Here is a 10,993-nt window from a genome sequence, read left to right as displayed (position 1 = left end):
TTGCTTGGTGAAGACTCGTGGCCTGCTTTCTTCCTGGCGCTGTGCAGGCCGCAGTGCCTTTGTGCGCGTGCGTGTGCACGGGTGTGTGTGGGTGTGATGTACTCATGCAGTCCAGCCTGGCCCCGCCCCCATGACGTGCTGTTCTGGACTCCCGAATGGGGGTGGAGACTGAAGGATGGGGCACAGAGGGAGAGGAGCCAGGGGTCAAGGGGAGATGCCAGGGCACAGGGAGACCCAGGGTGCCAGGAGCAGTGGAGCAGAAAAGCACAGGTGTGGGCACATGCCCAAGGGGACAGCTGTCACCACTCCTGCTGATGGCATAGAGAAGTTGGCGTGGCAGTGAGACACGGGCAGCCAGAAGTGCAGGCTTGTGAGGCTGAGCCACCCCTCCAGGCCCTCCTTGCCCCCGCCAGACAGCTCCTGTGTGGCCCTGAGGGTCTTTCCACCTGTGTCTGTCGCTGTCCCCAGTGCCCACCCTGGGGCGGCCTTCAAAGTGAGGAAACCACAGGTGGCAGGAGGTGGCCTGCACAGGTGGCAGTGTGGTGCCCAGGACAGGGGTCCCGTGGTCCGGTGCTGTTGTCGACTTGGGAGCCAGATGCAGCTCCCTTCCGCTGATTCAGAGATGACCAGAGCCCTCTACGGCTCCTGCCCAGGCCTTGCCCTGCAACTCACAGTTCCTCACCCCGCCGGCGTTCCCCAGGGATTCCCACGTGGGCAACCGGCACACAGGCTGGGTTTTTATTGGAGGGAACATAAATAATATTTGAGAGGGGAGAAAGAAGCGCTATTTACAAGTAAGCCTGGTGGGGCTCAGAAGTGCAACAGCAGCGCTGGAAGGAGCAGCAGGATGGTGTGGGCAGCCAGGCTGGGCGCAGAGCTCCGCTTGAGGGGCTCCTGGGCCCGGGGGTCTCGCTTCTGGCTACCCGATCTTGCCGGCTGGAACTGCAGCTGGGGGATGATTTGGTGGATCCAGTTGTGATGGGCGGTGACACGGATGTAGACACCTGGGCGGTTCTGGCGGGCACAGCCCTCACCCCAGCTGATCACTCCGGCCTGCAGCCACGACTGGCCCACGAGGCACACCAGGGGGCCGCCTGAGTCGCCCTGCGGGGGTGGGGGAGACACAGAGGCACCGTCAGAGCCCACCCTGAGTTCCCAGAGACTCAGTTGCAGCTGCACAGTAGGCCTGTGGCTCCACGCTGGACTCCTCCTCCCCATCCCAGAGCCTCCCTGCCTGGCTCCCCTCCCCTGCCAATCCGATTGACTAGAGTGCCCATTTCTTTCTTTTTTTTTTTTTTTTAAAGACGGGGTTTCCCCATGTTGGTCAGGCTGGTCTTGAACTCCTGACCTCAGGTGATCCGCCTGCCTTGGCCTCCAAAGCGCTTGGATTACAGGCGTGAGCCACCACGCCTGGCTAGAGTGCCCATTTCTTCAGTCTCCCCAGATCACCTGGGGGGGGTGTGTGTGTTGAAAACGCCGTTTCCTATGCCCTGCCCCAGACCCACTGACTCTGACTCTCCTGGGTGAGGTCCAAGAAGCTGCGTTTTCAAAGCAAGCTGCTCAGCTGGTTGAATGCACAGCCCACGGAGCCAGACATGATCCCACCCTGCCCTGGGTCAGAAGGTCGGGGCTGAGTCCCGGTGGACTCCGAATCGCCCCCACCTTGCAGGCGTCCTTTTTGCCCTCCTCGAAGCCGGCGCACAGCATGTCGTTCTTGATGGTTTTAGGTTGGTAGCCAAACTCGGCGTCCTTGCTGTAGAGCAGGTTGCACTTGGGCGTGTCGATGATGGGCACGGCGAGTTTCTGCAGGATCCGCGGGTTGGGCAGGAGGTCTGGGGAGGGGTGGAGCAGCCCAGGGCTCAGTGGACACAGCCCCGGGAACCACCACCACCACCACGCCGTCCTGCCTGTCTTTTCCTCGTGTTTAGGGCATCTCTGGCTTAGGGTGCTGTGGGACGGACATCCTCCCTCCCATGCAGCAGGCTGGGCCCTTCCTGTCCCCCTCTCCCTTCCCCGGCTCTTCCTTCTGGGTCTGCTGCTACTCCCCCCACCCCCACCTGTGTGAGGAGATACTGTATGTATACTTTTTTTTGAGACAGAATCTCGCTCTTTCGCCAGACACCACGCTGGAGTGCAGTGGCGAGATCTCAGCTCACTGCAACCTCCACCTCCTGGGTTCAAGCAGTTCTCCTGCCTCAGCCTCCCAAGTAGCTGGGACTACAGGTGCACACCACCACACCCAACTAATTTTTGTATTTTTAGTAGCGCCGAGGTTTCTTTTCTTTTTTTTTTTAAAGATGGGGTTTCACCGTGTTAGTCAGGCTGGTCTTGAACTCCCGACCTCAGGTGATTCGCTCGCCTCGGCATCCCAAAGTGCTGGGATTACAGGTGTGAGCTACCACGCCTGCTCCCATGTGTATGTATTAATACAGCAACAGGAAGATTGTGGGTTCAGAGTGGCCCCCAAGCTGCCCTGGGCCTTCTTAAAGCACGTCCCCCATTCTGCCCCAGCCCCGTCCCCTTACCTTGTTCACTGGGGCTGCCCCAGCCTGTGACCCAGCAGTTCATGCCGGTCTCAAAGATCACTGAGGGGTCCGGCAGGCACACGGGGAGGATGTAATTGGTGAAGGTCACCGGTGCCTCCAGCTCCACCAGGGCCACATCGGCACTGGAGGCCATGCCCTGGTACAGAGGGTTGCTCTCCACCCGCCTCACCCTGGCGTACACGGCGTGTGGTCCCGGCTGCACTAGCTGCCTTGCCCCCAGCAGGACCTGGTACAGGGACGTCTCTGAGGTGCTGGTGGAAGAAGCAGGAGGTGACGTGAGGTTGCCCCTCATGTGGAGGCAGGCCTGGGGGGGGCTGGGGCTCCTCCGCTGGCTGCCCCCATGCCCCACACCTATCTCTGCAGACAGAGCCGTCTCTGGGGCAGCCAGGTGCAGCGGCGATGCATGTTGACACTGAAGCCAGACCACCTGGCTCAGATTTCCACCTCCACCCCTGGCCGCTGCCTGACCTTGGGCAAGTTACCCGACAAGTTCTCTGTGACGCAGCTTCCTCACCTGTGCTGCAGGGACAGTCACAGTCTCTACCTGCAAGGCTGGCTGGAAGTGGACCACGCTCCAGGTACAGCAGGGCCAGCCCTGCCTGCTGGCCTCTGGCAGGGGACCTGCCCTCCCTCAGCCTGAGTTGCCGATTTTTTTTTCCCTTAGAGACAGAGTTCTCATTCTGTCACCCAGGCTGGAGTGCAGCAGCACAATTGTAGCTCACTGCAGCCTCCAACCCCTGGGCTCAAGGCATCCTCCCGCCTCAGCTTCCTGAGTAGCTTGGACCACAGGTGCCACCACACCTGGCTATTTTTTTTTTTTTCTTTTTAATTTTTGGTAGAGGTGCAGTCTTGCTGTGTTGCCCAGGCTGGTCTTGAACTCCTGGGCTCAAGTGATCTGCCTGCCTTTGCCTCCCAAAGTGCTGGGATTATGGGTGTGAACCACTGTGCCTGGCTGTATCTGAATTTAAAATACGGGTTTGTTTTTTTTTTGTTTGTTTGTTTTGTCATGACATTCTTTTGAAGATCAAGAAGAAAAAAAGAGAAAAGACGTAGGGTTCAAAAGAATTAGATGTATGGTGAGGTGTGAGTTGAGGGGCTTGGGACACCAGCAGGTGTGGGGCCAGGTGATTCATATGTAGACGAGGCGGCCTGGCCTCGGCTTGGGGCTTGCTGGGGTGGCTCAGGTGGGTGAGGGGAGGAACGGCCTTTTTGTCCAGTCCTTGGGCTTTGTGAGTAGAGTTCCCCCAGGAAAAGTGTTCTGGAGCTGAGGTGTATGCGGGATGAGGAGGCCAGGACCGGCCGGCGGGTAGCCCTCGGAACTTGCACTGAGAGGGTAGAGGGATGGGAGGGGTCAGGAGGGTGCGAGGTGCTTCCCGCAGGCAGGCAGGAGCAGGGATGCAGCTGGAAGTTATCCCTGGGGTTGTACCTAAGGAAAGCCTCTGGCTAGGAAGGCGGTGTTGCTGGACCAGGAGCCCCCCCCCAGGGAGGTCACCCGCAGACGCGGCGCGGCGGGCGCTGTCCGCGGTGCTGAACCGGCTGCGGGAGGGCGCAAGGGCAGGCAGGACTCACTTGGAGAAGCAGTGCGCGGCCGTCAGGACCCACCGCTCCGCGATGAGGCTGCCCCCGCAGAAGTGGCTTCCGTTGCGCTGGATGCTGACCTGCCAGGGCCACTCGCCGTCCTGCGCATCCTGCCCGCCCACCATTCGGTTCAGCCTCCTGGGGCGCCCACAGGCTGGGGGAGCATGGGGAAGGGGGTGGGGGTGCTCACTGGGGCTGGTTCTGTGGCCAGGCTCCAGCCTCCAGCCCCACACTCCAGTCCTTAGCCCTCCTGCCCCTGACCTGACTGATAACCTTGGAGGCCTGGGCTTAAGGGTAGCCTGGGATACACGCCGACCCTCCCCAGCTGCCCCTGAGCCTCACTCTCCTCCCTGGGAAGGGCAACCTAACAGCTGTCTCTTGGGGGGCCACGGGGGCTCTGAGATAACCTGGGGAAGGATCTTGTCCCAGGGCCTGACCCAAACAGGTGGCTGGAAGGATGCAATGGGTGTCATGCCCTCTTCGAGGGAGTGACCCAGAGAGAGCCGGTCACTGTTGAGGGTGATCCTCAAACCCCGCCACCCTCGTCCTGTGCCGAGCCTCGGTGCCCTCAGTGCCTGTCCTGCTCCTGTCGGGACCTTCCTCCTCCTCTCCCTTCTGGTCTGCAGTTCCACACAGCCCCCACTTTCCCCTCGTCTGGAATTCCCCAGTGATGTGTGTTCCGAATTCCGTCTGGGTGTGAGTGTCCCTGACTCAGCCCTGCGGCTCCTGTCCCTCCCACCCCAGGGTCCTGGGTGCTTACCTGTTGCTGTCTTGGCCCCCTGAGTCCCTAGAAGTGAGAAGAGGGTGATCAGCCAGGTGAGCTGCTTCCTCTCTCCACTGAACCTCCCCAGCTCCTGAGGACTCTGGAGGGACAGTCCACAGAGGGTCTTGCAGGAGAGGCTAAGGGCCTGCAGTTCCCCTGGCGCTGGCTCTGCCATATGCTCCGGTCCAGGCCTGTAGGCCAGAGCTTGTCTGCAAGGGTGGACAGTCCTTGCCACATGGGGAGCTGGATGTCCCCTTGTCATTCTGGCAAAGGTTCTCTCCCTCCATGTTCCACACCCATCCTTGTCTGGAAGCTTCTGAGGAGGGTCCAGCCTCCAGTCCCAGCACTATGGGGTCAGACTTTCCTTCAAGGACAGCTTGGAGCGGGAGGCCTGGGAGCTACCTCTGCATTTGAGCTGCCCAGGCTCTCACAGTCTGCTCCAGAATGAGCAGGTCTCTTTCCCAAGTCTCACTTGGGTCCTGAGGCTTAGGCCCTAGCCCCACAGGCTGCTCCCTGTGCTCTCAGGGGGGTAGAGGAGGTACAGTGGTTTGCAGTGGCCACCCGGGATCAGCCTTCCCAAGATTCCAGAGTCCCAAGAGCTGATCCCTCTCCCAGGCATGCGGCAGGGTCTGCAGGTGAGGCCTAAGACCCCCTGCTGGGCCGTGCAAGGCGGGCTTTGGTGTGGGTAAGGTGAGAGCCCAAGAAGAGAAGTAATGTATGGGGTCATTCAGGGGAATCAAGGATGGGGACTTTTGTTCTGGGGCCCGTTGCCTCCGACACCCCAGGACACAATGGGCCTCTTGCTGGGCCTTTAACCAAACACTGGAGCCTCTACCCCAGCTTGGAGACCCCAGCCAGGACCACAGTGTACAGCCCCGTTGTAGTAAAGCCTAGAAATGCCTGGCCTGAAAACACTCCTCTCAGCAACCCTGCACTCCACACGTCTGGCTCCGTGGGGGCACATCTGCCCATGGCTCGGGAGGGGTTAGAACAGCCACCTCCCCACACCTCGGCCCTCAGCTTCCCCCCTAACCCCCAGCGCCTTCTGGGGCCAAGGGGGCTGGGCCAGCTGCCATAGACCATGTTTTCACTCTGCCTGGAAAAGATACCAGTCCCCTGGAGTGGAGGGGCTGCAGGGACAGGAAGTGGCCATGAAGTGCCAAAGCGCCCTGAGGGTTTTCACGGCGTCCTCTTCCTGCCTGCCTCACAGTCTGGGGGCACCCTTCTCAACACGATTGGTGGGCAGAGATGCCCCTGGGGGGTGTGGACGATGAGGCAGCAGGTGGCGAGGGGGCAGCTGTGGATGGATGGGAGGAGGAGGTGGAGAAGGTGCAGGACAGACAGAGGGCTGCCCTGCAGAAGCCAGGTCAGGTGCAACGGAAACGGAGTCTGCCCTGCTGGCTCTGCTCATTAATTGGTGCTAATCAGGTGGCCCTATTAAAGTGCAAACACCCCAGGAGGGTTATTCCTTGGCCTTTGCCAGGATCAGTTTGGGTGTCTAACCCTCGAGCCCTTGCTCCTTCCAAGCCTGAGGATCCTGCTCGCAGAAGGGCGCCCACTCTCAGGCCTCCGCTCTGGGAGTCTGCAGGAGCTGTGTCTCCCTGCTCCCTGTCTGAGCACCGCCCCCAGCGATGCCTCCTCCCTGTGTGGATCCTTCCTTCCTAAGGTAGCCTTGCACTTCTCATTTAGGCAGAGGCTTCTGGCCTCTCAGTGCTTTCTCCCCTTGCCCCCAGATCTGGATGCCCTTCCCTCCTGGTCTGCATGAGTCCTTGTCTTCATCTAGAGATCAAGGCCCAACCGAATGCTGCCTCCTCCAGGAAGCCTTCCTTGATTGCTTGCGTTGTCTATCTTGGAAGGCCCAAACTCTCTCGAGCTCTCTGTCCTGATGGGACCTCTGCCTATATCACCCTGGAGTCAGAATTGAGCCTTATCTCAGCCCAGGAGCTCCCAGAAGGCAGAGGCTGCGTCTGAGGGCCTGAGTTCAGGGACTGTGTGGAGAGACATGAGTATGGCTGTGGGGGCTGATGTGGAGAGCTGGGCCTTCAGGGTGGGCCCGGTGGTGGGGCTGGACGTGACAGCCAGGAGTGCCGGGGCTGTCAGGTGCATTGTCTGGGCCCTAGGCCTGCCATCCACTGGTAGCTGGTTGGGATGGTGGAGCCTAGGATGCTAGCAGGGACCAGCCAGAGGCCTGGTGGGGGTGTCACCCTCGGGCTGGGGGGTGAGGACGTGTCCAGCAGTCCAGCCTCCAGTCATGGCTTCAGAGCCGACTGCAGGCCGAATTTTCCTTTTTGGCAATGACCTCGGTTCCTCACCCTGCTTGGGGCAGTCACTGCCTTTCACCCCCTGTGCAGATGGCTTGCTCAGAGGGCACCATCATCCTTGTGCTGGGAGGCTGGGCCAGTGAGGGGTCACAGTGCTGCCCTCCTACCCGCGAGAAAGAGGAAGCCTGGAGTCCTGGCTGAGCTGCAGCCTGGGATGACCTGACCCAGCCCTGGGAGGTAACTTGAGGACAGGGAAGTGTGGTGCCTGCCAGGCTGGCCAGGCTGGCCCAGGAATTTGAGAGGGTTTCCCTGGCAGAGAGTGTCCCAGCCTGTAGGGAGGGACCTGGCAGGTGGGGCCCCCTGGATGGCACCTGCTTCCCTGACCTAGGACCAAGAGAGGAGGGCACAGTGGCACATCGCCGGTTCCTCTGTCAGCAGGGGACAGGGCCCTCTGCCGGCTGCACCCCCGGGCCCCAGCTGTCAACTGAGCCTGCAGCCAGCCTGCTGGGGCTTCCGGGCACAAGCAGCAGCCCTGCTCAGCCGCCCTCCTGGCCCAAGGATGATGGTCCAGGCACTTGGAGCCCTGCAGGCCCAAGTTCACATCCTGCACATAGGAGGCCCCTGTCCTCAGGAGGGAATGGGGGAGAGAGGCCAAGGTGGCGGGAAGCAGGGAGCCTGGCCAGAGCTGGCACTCCAGTGCCCTCGGAGAGGTGTGGGAGAAGGCCCTGTCCAGTCATGGCCGTGGGGTCCTCTGGGGCCTGTGCCCACACCTCCCACCCTGCCCTCCCCACTTTGGGTTCCCCAGGTGGCACATCTGGAGCCTTCCCACCTGCCCTGGGGATCCCAACATTGAGGCAGGAGGGATGGCCTGTCCTGCAGCCGCGGCCTGGCCCACGGCGTGGAGGGCTGAGCCCGAGCCCCAGGCAGCGCAGCGGGGCCGGTTGGCAACCGCACCTTCGACCCTGCACGTGCCGGACTCACCAAGACACAGCAGCAGCAGGAGCGGCGCCGCCGCGGGCCGCCTCATGTCCTCAGGCCTGGCTGGGGCGCAGGGTCGGGGTGAGCGGTGGCAGGGGCGTTGGAGCACGAGCGAGTGCTGGCTCCATGAAGTGGGGTTTTATGCCGGAGGTGAGCACAGGCCCGGGTATGCCGCCCAACCCGTCGGCCCGGCCCGCCCTGCTCCTCTCCTCAGAAGGAAGCGCCCAGAGCCGACTCCTCCGTGACCTGGCCCCGAACCCCAAGACCCCCAGGCAGACCCCTCACTCCAGCGCAGCGGGGGGCGCCGCTGGCCTCGGCTCCCCGACCCGGAGCTGACCCAGACGCCCCCGCAGACCCCGAGCTGACCGCCCAGCTTCATTCATTCCATATTTATTAGCCGCGCGCGGGGAAGTCAAGGCCTGGGGCGCCCCGGGCCGCGAGCAGCGAGGCGAAGGCACGTGGCGGGGCCGGGGCGACCCTCCCCCGGGACCCAGAAGCCCCGCAGGCGGCCGACCCCCGCCCCGCTGCCCCCCTCCGGCGGGGCGGGGGCTTCCCGGAGCGGGCGGGGCGGAAGCGGCTCCGGGAAGGCCGGGCCGGGTGACCGTCCTGGTGCCCCCGCCTGGCTCTGGGCGCGGCCCCGCGGCGGAAGCGGCTCCGGGAGGAAGTTATTTGGGGCACGGAGCTGATGTCAGAGCCGGAGTGGGGCCGGGCCGCTGGGTCCGGGCTTCGGGCCTCAGTTTCCCCACTGGCGTCGGGGGCGTGCGCGTGGGCCGGGCGGGGCTGGGGTGCGGCCGTTCGCGCCTTGGCCGCTTCCGCGCGCGGCGTGGTGCTGCCCTCTGGTGGGCGCGGGGCGCGGGGCGGGCGACTGCGGGTGCAGGTGGGGCGCTCCCTGCCTCGTGGTCGCGGCTCCGCCTCCCGCCACCGCCCCCCCAAGCCGCGCCCTCCCCCTTCTTCCTCCCCCCTCTCCCTCCCCCTTCCTCCCCCGTCCGCCTGAGCCACCCCATCCCACGCTCCCCTCCCACTTTAGTCCCTGGAGTTCCCGGGTTGGGGGTGGCTGGGAGGCCCCTGGGGGCCTGGAGGGAAGGAGGGGGGTCGAGAAGAAAAAGGAGATTCCCCCTTCCCTTCCTCCTTCACCCCTTCCTTCTTTCCCTCCGGCCTTCACTCCCTCCTTCCTTCCTTGGCAGACTTGAATCCAGTACTGCCCAGGTTTGGGGAATACAGAGGTGACCCAAACAGACCTTTCTTCACAGTGTGAGGGAAGGAAATGTCTAATTATAAACCGTGATGGGCCCAGTGCAGCGGCTCACTCCTGTAATCCCAGCACTTTGGATAGGCTGAGGCCAGTGGATCACCTGAGGTCAGAAGTTTGAAACCAGCCCGGCCCAACGTGGTGAAACCCCATCTCTACTAAAAGCTAAAACTAGCGGGGTGTGGTGGGGACACCTGTAATTCCAGCTACTCAGGGGGCTGAGGCAGGGGAATCGCTTGAACCCGGGAGGCCGAGGTTGCAGTGATAGGAAATTGCACCACAGCACTCCAGCCTGGGCGACAGAGCAAGACACCCCCCTCCCCACCCCTCCAAAAAATAATCATTATAAACCACGGAAAATGCCTTTTTTTTTTTTTTTTAAATAGAGACAGGATTTCACCATGTTGGCCAAGATGGTCTTGATCTCTTGATCTCGTGATACACCCCCCTCATCCTCCCACAGTGCTGGGATTACAGGTGTGAGCCACCACTCCCGGCCTGGAAAGTGTTTCAATGTGCCTGAGTGACCACATTTCTCCAGCACCGGCCAGTCAGGTCACCGGATCTCATAGGCAGTCTCAGAGCCTTTCAGGTAATTACTTCCTCTTGGCATCTTTCTCTGTGTTCCTGGGTGTCTGCTCCCCAAGCCTCCTTTTAAGCCCATTCCTCTAAGGGTGGCTCTGCCTTAAAGTCAAGCAAGTGACAGAAGTCAAGATGTGATCAGAAAATGAGCTCGCCAGGGAAAGCTGGGCTCCTGAAGAACAAGAAACAGCCACACTGGCAATTAGAGAGCCAGGAACCCAGGCTTGACCTGCATGGAGCCCTCGGACCCAAAGCTGAGAACGGGCCCCTTCCTCACCCCGCCAAACAAGTAGAGAGGGCACTGAGATCCAGAAAGATTTTCATGGGGTTTTTTTTTGTAGTTGTTTGTTTTTGAGACGGAGTCGCCCTCTGTCAGCAGGCTGACATGCTTTTTTTTTTTTTTTTTGAGACGGAGTCTCACTCTGTCGCCCAGGCTGGAGTGCAGTGGCACTGCCTCAGCTCAGTGCAACCTCTGCCTCCTGGATTCAAGCCATTCTCCTGCCTCAGCCCCCCTAATAGCTGGGATTACAGGCCTGTGCCACCAGGCCTGGCTAATTTTTGTATTTTTAGTAGAGATGGAGTTTTGCCATGTTGGCCAAACTGGTCTCCAACTCCTGACCTCAGGTGATCCGCCTGCCTGGGCCTCCCAAAGTGCTGGGATTACAGGCATGAGCCAAGGTGCCCGGCCATATTTTAAGGAAGGGCCAAGTCCTTCCCTTAAAAAATAGCATTGGGGCTGGGTGCTGGGTGCAGTGGCTCACGACTGTAATCCCAGCACTTTGGGAGGCCGAGGAGGGTGGATCACGAGGTCAGGAGATTGAGACCATCCCCGCCAACATGGTGAAACCCCATCTCTACTAAATAAAAAAAAATTAGCCAGGTGTGGTGGGGTGTGCCTGTAGTTCCAGCTACGCGGGAGGCTGAGGCAGGGGAATCACTTGAACCCAGAAGGCAGACGTTGCACTGAGCTGAGGCAGTGCCACTGCACTCCAGCCTGGGCGACAGAGTGAGGCTTCATCTCAAAAAAAAAAAAAAA

The 10,993-nt window shown here is 61.1% G+C and overlaps 1 protein-coding gene across 1 annotated transcript; it reads right to left on the bottom strand.

Moving 5' to 3' along the window:
* Window positions 1-711: 711 nt before the first annotated feature.
* Window positions 712-8,852, bottom strand: PRSS27 (serine protease 27). The gene is made up of 6 exons (XM_032268027.1): window positions 8,130-8,852; window positions 4,885-4,911; window positions 4,116-4,278; window positions 2,526-2,797; window positions 1,663-1,832; window positions 712-1,104 (listed from the first exon to the last, which is right to left on the bottom strand). Exons 1-6 carry the CDS (start codon window positions 8,173-8,175, stop codon window positions 811-813), a joined length of 972 nt encoding a protein of 323 aa, XP_032123918.1. The 5' UTR covers window positions 8,176-8,852; the 3' UTR covers window positions 712-810.
* Between the last annotated feature and the right edge of the window lie 2,141 nt (window positions 8,853-10,993).

Source organism: Sapajus apella, unplaced genomic scaffold (assembly GCF_009761245.1).
Source record: "Sapajus apella isolate SASKATOON/1434 unplaced genomic scaffold, GSC_monkey_1.0 scaffold175, whole genome shotgun sequence".
Lineage (NCBI taxonomy): Eukaryota > Metazoa > Chordata > Mammalia > Primates > Cebidae > Sapajus > Sapajus apella.
Note: the sequence above shows the minus strand (reverse complement) of the source record. Positions and strands in the feature narration are given on the sequence as shown.